General features: G+C 43.2%; 1 protein-coding gene across 1 annotated transcript; it reads right to left on the reverse strand.

Annotated features, from left to right (window-relative positions):
• Positions 1–816: 816 nt before the first annotated feature.
• LOC116957937 (E3 ubiquitin/ISG15 ligase TRIM25-like) lies at positions 817–11,105 on the reverse strand. The gene is made up of 6 exons (XM_076058213.1): positions 10,101–11,105; positions 9,491–9,659; positions 8,203–8,436; positions 8,061–8,083; positions 5,962–6,065; positions 817–1,528 (listed from the first exon to the last, which is right to left on the reverse strand). Exons 1-6 carry the CDS (start codon positions 10,670–10,672, stop codon positions 948–950), a joined length of 1,683 nt encoding a protein of 560 aa, XP_075914328.1. The 5' UTR covers positions 10,673–11,105; the 3' UTR covers positions 817–947.
• Positions 11,106–14,452: the final 3,347 nt, after the last annotated feature.

Here is a 14,452-nt window from a genome sequence, read left to right on the forward strand (position 1 = left end):
CATTACTTTGATAGTGCATTGTCTTTGAGCTGTACGCCTTTTGGCGTCATCTGGTCGAGCACCAACTGGGTCGAGGCTCGAAATAAAGCCGTTCCTTGGTGTGGACCAATCAGTTTCAAGGACAATGCATATATTATCATAGTATGTTTTTTGTTTTGTTGCCAGAAAAAAGGGGAAAACCTCAATTATTATATGTTGGTACTGGCAAAGGAGGTCTAATGAGGTAGATGCTCACCCCGAGCCCTCATTAATTTGATAATGCATTGTCTTTGAGCTGTCCGCCTTTTGGCCTCATCTGATCGAGCACCAATTGGGTCAAGGCTCAAAAGAATGCAACCCTTGGTGTGGACCAATCAGTTTCAAGGACAATGCATATATTATCATAATATGTTTTTGTTTGCATTTTGACTGCAGGTATTGTGGTTAATGCAGACATGAATCCTGGTAAAAAAAGGTTTCAGTTTTGTTGCCAGAAAAAAGGGGAAAAACCCAAATTATTATATATTGTTGTTTTTTATGTTCTTTATCTTTATTGTAGAATCAACGATGCAAGCGTTACAATGCCACGGTCGTATGCGTACATTTATATTTTTTTTTATTTAACATTATTATTGTTGTATCTCTCCCACAACCCATGACACCACCAGTGTATAAACATCCCAGTTCACCATTGCTACTCACTGCACCCCTACACTACAGTTACACTCCTCCACACACACACACACAGAGCGGTACCTGTTTTATCCCCCCCCCCCCAAGGAAGGTTGTGAGGATTGTTTAGGCTCAGCCCCCCCCCCCCCACCCCGTTGTTATGGAGAGCCACGCAGCCCCTAGCCACCGACAGCCACCAACCAGTCACAGGCGTGGCGCTGCGCGTGACGGTGACGAGGGTGGCGAGCGCCGTGCGTCGTGGCGTCTGCCCTCTGCGCAGTTCACGTTCACCTCTCTCAGGACGCACCACTCAGATCCACAATCCTCACTGAGCCACCAACTTTACCGGCCAACAACAACCACCTCCACCCCACCCACAGCGCAGGGTGTAGGGGCTGAGTGAATGTTTGGTGAAACGAGTGCAACGGCGCCATGGAGTCGGCACTGTAAAACGACAGCAGCCCCGCGTCACAGTTCAGGTGGACCCTGACTCTTCGCGGAAGCTGCGATACCGACAGTGAGGTCTCTACCCCGCCATGCCGCACTAAGAAGCTGTCACCATATTTCAGTAGACACCAGGAGACGTCGCTCCCTCCTAAGCCGCACTCAGCACCACGCCCTCTCCGTTGGATCGTTTCGTACGCGACTCCAACACGACACTCCTCCGCGCTCCCCACGTCCACCTCCCAGTAGTGCTGACCCGACGAGAAGCTCTCAGAGCACAGGGCTTGGTGCCAGACATCAAAGCGGTTTGGGTGATGGGGGCGACCCTGGGGGACACTGCTCCGCGTCATCGTCCTGAGATCCGAGGAAATCTGGAGGTGGTCGTGGGCTGAGTTTGTGTCCAGAGTCGGTGAGCGTCCATCTGTGGTATTATCTGTGGTATTAATGTACACATACTAGTTAGTATTAGTGTATACATATTAATATTAGTCAGTATTAGTGTAAACATATTAATATTAGCTAGTATTAGTGTACACAAACTAATATTAGTTAGTATTAGTGTAAACATATTAATATTCGTTAGTATTAGTGTACATATGCAAATATTCGTTAGTATTAGTGGTCACATACTAATATTCGTTAGTATAAGTGTACACATACTAATATTCGTTAGTATTAGTGTACATATACTAATATTTGTTAGTATATGTGTACACATACTAATATTAGTTAGTATTAGTGTACACATGCTAATATTCGTTAGTACTATTGTACACATACTAATATTAGTTAGTATTAGTGTACACATACTAATATTCGTTTGTATTAGTGTACACATACTAATAATAGTTAGTATTAGTGTACATATACTAATATTCGTTAGTATTATTGTACACATACTGATATACATTAGTATTAGTGTACACATACTATTATTAGTTAGTAGTAGTGTATACATACTATTATTATATTCTTAGTTTTTTCGGTAAAGTCACGTTGAAGAGAAACAACAAAATAACAAAATATATATAAAACAATAAAAAATTCTCACGACGTTTCGACCATAACTCAAACGGTCATCATCAGGTGTGTCGGTTTGCATAAATTGATTTTGAAAACGGCATATATATATAAATAAATATGCCGTTTTCAAAATAAATTTATGCAAACCGACACACCTGATGATGACCGTTTGAGTTATGGTCGAAACGTCGTGAGAATTTTTTATTGTTTTATATATATTTTGTTATTTTGTTGTTTCTCTTCAACGTGACTTTACCGAAAAAACTAAGAATATGAATTACTGCAGTCACGAAAGCTTTAAATCAAAAAATACTATTATTAGTTAGTATTAGTGTACACATAATAATATTAGTTAGCATTAGTGTATACATACTAATATTAGTTAGTAATAGTGTACAATACTATTATTAGTTAGTATTAGTGTACACGTAATAATATGCCTTAGTATCAGTGTACACAAACTAATATTAGTTAGTATTAGTGTACACATACGAATATTAGTTAGTATTCGTGTACACATACTAATATTAGTTAGGATTAGTGTACACATACTAATATTAGTTAGTGTTAGTGTACACATACTAATATAAGTTAGTATTAGTGTACACATTCTAATATTAGTTAGTATTAGTGTACACATACTAATATAAGTTACTAATATTAGTTAGTATTAGTGTACACATACTTATATTAGTTAGTATTAGTGTACACATACTAATATTAGTTAGTATTAGTGTACACACAATTATTAGTTAGTATTAGTGTACACATACTAATATTAGTTAGTATTAGTGCACACATACTAATATTAGTTAGTATTAGTGTACACATACTAATATTAGTTAGTGTTAGTGTACACATACTAATATTAGTATTAGTATACACACACTGATATTCTTTAGTATCGGTGTACATAAACTATTATTAGATAGTATGAGTGCTCATATATGAAGATTCGTTAGTATTAGTGTACACACACTAATATTCGTTAGTATTCGTGTACACATACTAATATTAGTTAGTATTAATGTACACATACTAATATTAGTTAGTATTAGTGTACACATACTATTATTAGTTAGTATTCGTGTACACATACTATTATTAGTTAGTATTAGTGTACACATATCAATATTATTTAGTATGTGTACACAAACTAATATTAGTTAGTATTAGTGTACACAGACTAATATTAGTTAGTATTAGTGTACACATTCTATTATTAGTTAGTAGTAGTGTACACATACTATTATTAGTTAGTATTAGTGTACACATATTAATATTCCTTAGTATGTGTATACAAACTAATATTAGTTAGTGTTAGTCTACACATACTAATATTAGTTAGTATTAGTGTACACATACTATTATTAGTTAGTAGTAGTGTTCACATACTATTATTAGTTAGTATTAGTGTACACATACTAATATTAGTTAGTATTAGTGTATACATACCAATATTAGTTAGTATTAGTGTTCACATACTATTATTAGCTAGTATTAGTGTACACAATAATATGCTTTAGAATTAGTGTACACAAACTAATATTAGTTAGTATTAGTGTACACATACTAATATTAGTTAGTATTCGTGTACACATACTAATATTAGTTAGTATTAGTTTTACACATACTAATATTAGTTAGTGTTAGTGTACACATACTAATATAAGTTCGTATTAGTGTACACACACTAATATTAGTTAGTATTAGTGTACACACACTAATATTAGTTAGTATTCGTGTACACATACTAATATTAGTTAGTATTCGTGTACACATACTAATATTAGTTAGCATTAGTGTACACATACTAATATTAGTTAGTATTAGTGTACACATACTGATATTAGTTAGTGTTAGTGTACACATACTAATATAAGTTACTAATATTAGTTAGTATTAGTGTACACACACTAATATTCGTTAGTATTCGTGTAAACATACTAATATTAGTTAGTATTAGTGTACACATACTAATATTAGTTAGTATTAGTTTACACATACTAATATTAATTAGTATTAGTGTACACATACTTACTAGTAAGTATTAGTGTACACATACTAATATCAGTTAATATTAGTGCACACATACTAATATTAGTTAGTATTAGTGTATACATACTAATATTAGTTAGTATTAGTGTCCACAAACTAATATTCGTTAGTATTAGTGTACATATACTAATATTAGTTAGTATTAGTGTACACACACTAATATTATTTAGTATTAGTGTACATACACTAATATTAGTTAGTATGAGTGTTCATATACGAAGATTCGTTAGTATTAGTGTACACAACCTAATATTCATTAGTATTAGTGTAAACATACTAAGATTCGTTAGTATTAGTGTACACACACTAATAATAGTTAGTATTAGTGTTAACATACTAATATTCTTTAGTATTACTGCACATACACTTATATTCGTGAGTATTAGTGTACACAAACTAATATTCGTTAGTATTAGTGTACACACACTAACATTCGTTAGTATAAGTGTACACACACTTATATTCGTTAGAATTAGTGTAAACATACTAATATTCGTTAGTATTAGTGTACACAAACTAATATTCGTCAATATTAGGGTACATATAATAATATTCGGTAGCATTCGAGTACATATATTAATATTCGTTAGTATCAGTGTACACATTCTGCTAATCACTTTTGAATACTAAATCGTGAATTATAATAATAAATATCAATAATACTACTACAGTAATTTTACCACGTGTGTGTGTGCAGTGGTAGTGAACAGCGGTGATGATGCCAGCACCAGTATCTGAACGCCATACTCACAGCGTCTCTCTACAAACACGACGCCTGTACCACAGCCACCACAGCCTCGCACACTCTCACATCCACGCACAGACATTGTGTGTCATAGTCTCGCACACTCTCACATCCACACACAGACATTGTGTGTCACAGCCTCGCACACTCTCACATCCATACACAGACATTGTGTGTCACACCCTCGCACACTCTCACATCCACACACAGACATTGTGTGTCACATCCCCGAACACTCTCACATCCACACATAGACATTGTGTGTCACAGCCTCGCAAACTCTCACATCCACGCACAGACATTGTGTGTCACAGCCTCGCACGCTCTCACACCCACACACAGACATTGTGTGTCACTCTGCTGCTGGATGAGCGCTTCCCTGCGCCGTGCATGTCCTGGGGGGGGGGGTTATTTGACCATACTTCACCGCTCTCGTCGGTGCGCTTTGGCGATGGTGGGGATCATGAACGTAGAAGCGTAGAGGCCCAGTACAACAATGGTTCAGGCTGCGCTGCCCTCTGCCGGAGTGATGTATAAACATTCGGCACGAGAGAGACAAAGGCGGCCGGGCGTGGTGCTGGCCACCTACTCCCTCGTGTGCCGTGCTGGCCTTCATAGGTGTTGCTACTCGTTAACAGCACTTGCCCCAGTACACAGCAGTAGTGTTTAGTAGAATATTTAAACTTTTAAACTAATTTTATTTAACTCGGTAGAGCCCACTGATCCATGTCGCTCTCTTTCAGAGTCTGAGTCTCTCTCCCCATGGTGGCGTGTATTTTCCCCTGGCTCCTCGCGTTTTTCCCTCCACGTTTAGAATCAATTTGCATTCAGAGGATTTGGCTGCTGTTATAAATATCCACGTGATGAGCCACTTCATAGAGCTGTCATTTGTGATAGTCAGGTCGCTTCTTTTAAAAAGAGCGACGTGGTTCAGTGGGTTCCTTACCTGGTAAAATAAAATGAAATGTTGATGAAGGTGGGGAGCACAGAAGTGCAGTGCAACACAGCGGGACACATGGGTGCAAGACTGAGGAACTGACAAGCGATAGGCAGGAATCTTTTCACGATCCTTTCAAGGAAGCAGATCTTGGTGACATCCAGTGAAGTGGGAGGTGGGGGTCCAGATTCCTTTGGGATGTCTCTCCTGGGACAACCACCAACAGCATCACACACAGCCTCGTTTAACTACAGCATCAGAACTCTCAGCATCCATAGCACACGCAGCACGTGTCTCACACACAACAACAACAACCGCCATTCGCCACTAAGTGGTGGTGACGTCACAACAACGCTTGTGCCAGGCTATGTGCACCTTGAAGCCACGTGAAGTGTCGAACGACCGCTGGCAGGAGGTCACGGGGCAGACCCAGGTGCCACGGGTCGATTGACTGAATTGACTGAGATGAGTGGCTGATGCACCACCAGTGCCCCCGACTGTGCCAACATGCTGTGCTTTAGCCACCCAGCACTCGGCTCGTTGTTGTGAGCATCGCTCCTCCGCCCTCTGTTGTTGTTGGAGGGCGACTGCCTCCAACTGCCCAGCAGCGTCCTTCACGAGCTTCCCCCACAAAGGCCGATTATGACACCGCTGGTACCAGTCATCGGCAAGTCCACTCAGCTCCACACCCTCCTGTACCACATCACTCCATCTCTTTTCTTGCCCGTGCCGCGCCTGTTCAGCCCCCTCAATCCGGCCAGACAAAAGCTGTTTAGGCATGCGGTGACTGGGCATGCCGGCTACATGACCCAGCCAACGCAACCTTGCCTGCCGGAAGAGTTCACCGATGGAACTTTGCCCAGATCTTTCTAGGATTTGTGAGCTCCTCACACAATCCAGCCTGGTTAAACCAGGATGGATCGTAGGCACGCCAGCCTAATTGTTTCCAATCTGCAAAGATGCTCCATTAGGGGGGTACACGTTTCGCAAGTGTAGAGAAGGGATGGAATGACCGTGGCTGAGAAGACTTGAAGCTTTGAGTGGAGCGACAGACCACGTAGCTTCCAAACAGCGTTACGCAACCGATGAAAAGATAATGTCGCTTGACTGATTCTGAGTGAGACCTCTGCTGTCAAATTGGAACCAGTCATGAGCACACTGCCCAGGTAACGGGAAACTCTCCACTCTCTCCACAACTGCCCCATCACCGATTGGGTGTTGTGTGGGTGGGTTGCCCGATGGTTCAAAATACCCAGGCAGGTGCCTAGTTTTGGTGGGGCTGATGGTAAGGCCCCATCTCTTAGTGGCATTTTCCAGGTTCAGCAGCAGCACCTCCAACTCCTCCTCTAAGTGAGCGGCAATTACCAGATCATCGGCATACTTAACATGGTTGACCAATAGGGAGCCTTCCCTTGATCGCACCCAGGCATCGATCAGCCTCCCATTGTATCTGTAGCAGATATAAATTCCTCTGGTACAGCCATCAAAGGCATCTCGGACTACGTGGTCAAAAAATATGTTAAATAATGTGGGAGCCAGAGGACATCCGTGTCGCACACCAAGGTGAACAGGGAATGACTCCGACTCCTGGCCACGTAGTTTTACCCGGGCCTGCTCAACATCATGAAGGTCCTTAATGATCGTGTGCAAAGAGTCAGGGACTCTGAAGGCACGACGAACAACCCAGAGCCCAGGCCTACTGATGGTATCATAGGCCTTGACCAGGTCAATAAAGCAGAGATGTAGGTCTTGTTGGAATTTCCTACACCTCTGCTGTAGCAAACGGACGGAAAAATGGCATCTGTGCAGGACCGCCCTTTCCCACACACAGCCCGTGTCTCACGCACAGTCCGTGTCTCACACACAGCCCGTGTCTCACACACAGTCAGTGTCTCACACACAGACCGTGTCTCACACACAGCCCGTGTCTCACACTAGCCCGTGTCTCACACACAGCCCGTGTCTCAAACACAGCCCGTGTCTCACACACAGTCAGTGTCTCACACACAGCCCATGTCTCATACACAGCCAGTTTTTCACACAGCCAGTATCTCACACACAGTCAGTGTCTCACAGAGCGCCCGCGTCTCATACACACCCTGTGTCTAACACACAGAGCCCGTGTGTCTTACACACAGCCCGTATGTCTAACACACATCCTGTGTTGTGAGTGTTAAACCGTGAAACGTTGAGGATTTGTACCTGCGCGTCTCCTCCAGGTGCCCCTGTGGAAGAGAAAGAGATCATGAGTGACGTCTCTACCCTTGCACCACGAGCCTCCCTGCCATTGCCCGCTCTGTTGCTCTGGACACCCAAACGGCGTGTCCACAGAGGCGCTCCCCACCTGCAGGAAGGCGAGCGAGTCCCTCTCATGCTGCAGAGCACGTAGGCGAGCGGCCGCTGCCTGGAGCTCGCCAATCTCCCGCTTGTGACGAGCGATGTCCTCGTCTATCCGGGACAGCAGCTCCCGCTCCTTCACGGCCACGCGACGTAGAGCCTCCCTCTCGTCCTCGTCCAGAGCCTTCCTTCGGCGGGCGAACTTGCCCGTGATGCGATTCCTGATCCCGTCCACAGATTCCTGTGGAGACGCAGAGACCACGGTTGCCTCCCTGAGCCATGAGCCACTCCATGTGTGCGTGTGGGTACCGCGGTGGCAAGGATATGTTGACTTTCTTGCCTGGTATACAACCGGTCGGGGTTAGATACTGACCCTGATTCCTGTATATTTGGAATTTGTTCTCTCTGTAGTCATATGGATTTTTCTCTGGGTCCTCCGGTTTTTGCCTCCACATTGAGGATCAACGTCGCGCGTTTAGAGTATTTGGCTGCTATAAAATTCCACTTTACAATTAGCCAGTTTGTTGAGCTATAATTTGTAATAGCCAGGTAGCTTCTGACATAGATCTAAATAGCTCAGTGGAGCCGCTCCTGGTAAAATAACAAGTAGTTTAGTCTATGGGTCTCTGTGTATCTATATTAGTTAATTTTCATATATATGGGTCTCCATATATATATCTATGCATCCCTATATATCTCTATGTATCCCTAAATATCTCTATGGGTATCTATGTATGTATTTGGGTCTGCTGCTATATTTTTTTCACGTGATAATCATGTCAACCACTTTGTTGACCTGCTATCATTGTGACAGCCAGCCTCGCTTATGAAAAAATCTACATAGCTCAGTGGGGTCTTACCTGGTAAAATAAAAACAGTTGTTTAAATTAACGCTGGTGACGCGATCAGGGACGGCGTGAGGTGTAGCTGTGCGGCGTTAGTGCCTCTCCATCCGTACCGGTGCACGACCTCCAGTGTAGTAGTGCAACAGCTGCACCACAGCTCCACCCCGACAATCCGTGGCACTCTCTACATTTTTCTTTTGCCTCAGCAGTGGAAAACGCGATGCCGAGTAACCCGACTTTGCGGCAGACTCGCAGATGCGGCTATTGAATACAGTAGATGTGCAACCCCCTTGTAGTTAATGATGAGTTTAAAAGTGAATGATATAATTATAGTAAGAGGCATCAAAGTTATGAAGCTGCACGAAGTTTGCTTGAAAGCATTTTGACCTCCACGACTTCCACAATGGGGGGAGGTCACGGGGGTCAAAGAGCCAGTCCCGGACACGGTACCTGCGCCTCTTTGCGAGCTGCCTCCATCCGCTTCACGGCCTCCTCCGCCTCCTTCCTCTTCTTCTCCACCGCTCGCGTCTCCTCCCCAACAGTTGTCTGTAGTGAGAGACGAGACGTCAGCAGGGGGAGACTCCAGCCCCCTGAGCAATCCGTCACACCGCTCTTCCCTCTACACCGACCCCTTCACAGCAATAGCCCTCATCTCCACGCTGCCTTTGTATGGCGACTGAGACGGGAGGAACTGGGAGTGGGCAAGCTGGTGCCTCATTGTAGCAGCAGCCGGTGGTAGCTGTGCTGGATTTGTGTCCCAAAGGCTCATGTGCCCACAGCTGTCTAGTTTAGAAGATAACTCAACTTGAATTTTCTATCAGGTAGCTTTGATATCAGTGTCAGATATTTGTCCACTAAATTCCTTTACACGAGAATTATATTTAGTGAGAGCCTAGCATTCAATACATCCTAAGGCTTTTTCCTAAAACAACAAGCAAGAGATGGCTATACAGGCAGGGACAGGCAATCATAACAGAGCATGAACACACAATTTTTTTTTTTCACGACGTGTTGCGCAGCCCAGTGACAGAATTGGTCAGATCGTGTTTCGGTGTCTCACTCTGAGGGCCTCACCTTCCGTGTCTCATGCTCCTTCTTCAGCGTCAGGACCTTGTGTCCTTTGTGTTTTCCTGCGATGGTGCAAGTTGAGCAGACCAGGCTGCTGTCTACTGTGCAGTAGAATTTAAGCTCTTCACTGTGCTTCCGGCACCGTCGCTCCTCCAGGTTGGCGATGGGAGCCACCAGGAGGTGTTCTCTCAACCTGGGATTCTCCAAGTGAGGCTTCAAGTGCGACACACAGTAGGACGTCTCGCATCTCAGGCAAGTCTTCACTGCAGGAGTGTGGCCATCACCGCAGATGTCACAAACGACGGCCGCGGCCATCCCGTCTCCAACTCTGAGCTGGTCTGCCAGGTTGGCGAGGGCCACGTTCCTCCTCAGCTGGGGTCGCACAGCGAAGGTCGCTCGGCACTGCGGGCAGCTGAAGCTGCTCGCCGTCTCCCAGGCGGCCTCGAGGCATCGCAGGCAGAACGAGTGTCCGCAGCTCAGCGTGGAGGGGCAGATGAACGTGTCCAGGCAGATGGAGCAGCACAGCTCACTATCCACACTCTCACTGAGAGTCGCACTCGCCATGACTCATGGCTTCGCTGGGATCGCTCGATGCGTTGCTCAAATATACGCTGGACCAGGACCTCTCTTTTATAGCGACAGTGAAGAAGGAAGTAAAATACATAACATATTTTCATTGTCGTCACTGACATCACGAGACGCTCCCTGGAATGGGAACACGTGCCCCGATGTGCACAAACAGCAGTCTTAAAGTGAAGACACCTTGACATTTAAAGAAATGAGTGTTGTTGTTAATGTACATCAGCGAGGCTCAACTGCGGTCGCTCTTTCTTGAGATGAGTGTCGAGAGATAAACTCATCCTTCGACAGCAAGTTGGTGGGAAGATGTTACCTCCCTCGCCTGGTATACAGGTGGTGGGTTTGATCCCGACCCTGACGCCTGCTTTATATTTAAACTTTGCGTCTTTCTCTCTCTCTCTCTGGTTTTTCCGACAACATTCACAATAAACATCACGTGTTTAGAGTAATTGGCTGCAATACATTGCTACGTGATAAGATGTCATATGTGGCCAGGTCGCTTCTGAAAAAGGGCTACACAGCTCAGTGAGTCTTGCCTGAAAAAAATATAAATAAATAGTTGGTATATCTTCTTTGGTTCTTTCGGTAAAGTCACGTAGAATGAGAATAAAATAATAAATTGATAAAATAAAATAACACAATAATATTCTCATGACGTTTCGGCCACAACACAAGTGGCCTTCATCAGGTGAAGGGACGAGACTGTCTGGTGGGACAGCGCTGGAGTGAAAAAGCCACGTTCAGATCACGACCTTTAAGCTGTGTGAGAGGAAACAAAGCGCCTTGACAAAGGAATTAGCATATAATTTAGCATTGAAATGGCTGAGTAATTAGCTTGTGACTGGTCACAGAAATAGCTATGTTAAAAGTTAAAGCATACACATCCGCAGAGGCACCCCTTGACAAAGGAATTAGCATAGAATTTAGCATTGAAATAGCTAAGTTAAAGCATACACATCCGCAGAGGCACCCCTTGACAAAGGAATTAGCATAGAATTTAGCATTGAAATAGCTGAGTGATTAGCTTGTAACTGGTCACAGAAATAGCTATGTTAAAGTCAGAGCATATGCATTCACCGAGGCACTTAGTACAAATCAAACAGGAGAATTTAGCATTGAAATAACTAGGCGAATTTAGCATTGAAATAACTGAGTGTTTAGCTAGTGACTGGTCACAGAAATGACTATATTGAAGTCAAGGCCTACACATCTGAGCTATTCACAGTACTATATAGTGAACCATTAAAAAACTAAAATATAAATTAACTTAATGTTATCAATAAACTCTATATTCTCCACCCAGCTAAGCTACCAACAATAAGTCGTTATATATCACAATGCTATATGGCGAAAAAATGGGTGGATTCTTACCCTCAACTTTAGCAACACGGATAGCTACGGGCCCCGTTCAGACGGACGAGTTCATCCATGGTCGGAACAGAGGAGGGGGAGAGAGACAGCTGCGAGGCGATGTTATACTCCATGTTGTAAACCATACCATTAACCGTGGTGTGAGAGGTATTAAGAGTCAATGCTGGCGAAAGAGCTGCGGTCTGAAGGTCATCGTAAAATGCACTTAATTAAGAACAGAAATGGTTTAAAACATCTTTCCAATGGTTACTAAGCCAGAATCCATCTTCTCGGTTGAAGTTGTCTCTGTGCTTGTATATGTGAATGGCCTCATGAACGAATTCTCATGGTAGCCGGTTGGTTTGCAAAGAACCTCAGTCTTGGAGAAGTCAATGTCATGTGAGCCCACTGAATTATAACAGTGATCTGCTTCGGCAGAGGAGTTCGTCCTACCGTGTTTCAAGTCTGCTTTATGTTCGCGGATGCGGTCCGAGATATGTCGTTTGGTTTCTCCAATGTAGCTACTACCACAGAGGCACTTTAGTTTGTAAACGCCCGGGTACTGTATGCCTGGAACAGCATCTTTTACAGATGGAACTAAATCACGGATTTTATGTACTGTGTTGAATCGGACCTGGATCTTGTGTTTATTCACGGTAGGACGAACTCCTCTGCCGTGGCAGATCAATGTTATAATTCAGTGGGCTCACATGACATTGACTTCTCCAAGACTGAGGTTCTTTGCAAACCAACCGGCTACCATGAGAGATTCGTTCATGAGGCCATTCACATATACAAGCACAGAGACAACTTCAACCGAGAAGATGGATTCTGGCTTAGAAACCATTGGAAAGATGTTTTAAACCATTTCTGTTCTTAATTAATTGTATTTTACGATGACCTTCAGACCGCAGCTCTTTCGCCAGCATTGACTTTTAATACCTCTCACACCACGGTTAATGGTATGGTTTACAACATGGAGTATAACAGCGCCTCGCAGCTGTCTCTCTCCCCCTCCTCTGTTCCGACCAGGGATGAACTCGTCCGTCTGAACGGGGCCCGTAGCTATCCGTGTTGCTAAAGTTGAGGGTAAGAATCCACCCATTTTTTCGCCATATAGCATTGTGATATATAACGACTTATTGTTGGTAGCTTAGCTTGGTGGAGAATATAGAGTTTATTGATAACATTAATGTAATTTATATTTTAGTTTTTTATTGGTTCACTATATAGTACTGTGTATAGCTCAGATGTGTAGGCCTTGACTTCAATATAGTCATTTCTGTGACCAGTCACTAGCTAAACACTCAGTTATTTCAATGCTAAATTCGCCTAGTTATTTCAATGCTAAATTATCCTGTTTGATTTGTACTAAGTGCCTCGGTGAATGTGTATGCTCTGACTATAACGTAGCTATTTCTGTGACCAGTTACAAGCTAATCACTCAGCTATTTCAATGCTAAATTCTATGCTAATTCCTTTGTCAAGGGGTGCCTCTGCGGATGTGTATGCTTTATCTTAGCTATTTCAATGCTAAATTCTATGCTAATTCCTTTGTCAAGGGGTGCCTCTGCGGATGTGTATGCTTTAACTTTTAACATAGCTATTTCTGTGACCAGTCACAAGCTAATTACTCAGCCATTTCAATGCTAAATTATATGCTAATTCCTTTGTCAAGGCGCTTTGTTTCCTCTCACACAGCTTAAAGGTCGTGATCTGAACGTGGCTCTTTCACTCCAGCGCTGTCCTACCAGACAGTCTCGTCCCTTCACCTGATGAAGGCCGCTTGTGTTGTGGCCGAAACGTCGTGAGAATATTATTGTTATTTTATCTTATCAATTTATTATTTTATTCTCATTCTACGTGACTTTACCGAAAGAACCAAAGAAGATTAATCATTGCAGTCACGAAAGCTTTAAATCGAAATTTGGTTGGTATAGTTGTAGATATCTCATGATGTCCTGTATCTCCATCTCAATGTCATTACCGAAACGTGACGAGTTGCCTGAATGTCATTGTAGCATCCGATATGAAATTTGTCAGACTCACGTTATGCCTCCTGGAATCTTTGAGCCTTTTGCTAGCAGTGTGAATCTATCACCAACTCGACCTGCCTCCATCACCCACTGCTAGCGATGTCGCCGTCTCTCACTCTCACCTTGTCTGAGACTGCAGATCCCCATGCCGACTATTCACAGCCGCACCCACCGCTTACTTCAGATGCGTTGTTGTATCACATTCACACGCACGGCTACTCAACACGCATGCACACACAGCAACACAAATGCCCATTGGCGTTCACCATGATTGTGAAAAAGAGAATACAAATAAAACTAAACAATTATTTTATTTTACAAAGTATCATGCCCACTGAGCTTTTCGCTTATTTTTCCAAAGCGACCTGCCCATCACAAA

The sequence above is a fragment of the Petromyzon marinus genome (assembly GCF_048934315.1).
Source record: "Petromyzon marinus isolate PM22_M1 ecotype Great Lakes invasive population chromosome 68 unlocalized genomic scaffold, UKy_Petmar_22M1.pri1.0 chr68_unloc.1, whole genome shotgun sequence".
NCBI classification, from domain to species: Eukaryota; Metazoa; Chordata; class Hyperoartia; order Petromyzontiformes; family Petromyzontidae; genus Petromyzon; species Petromyzon marinus.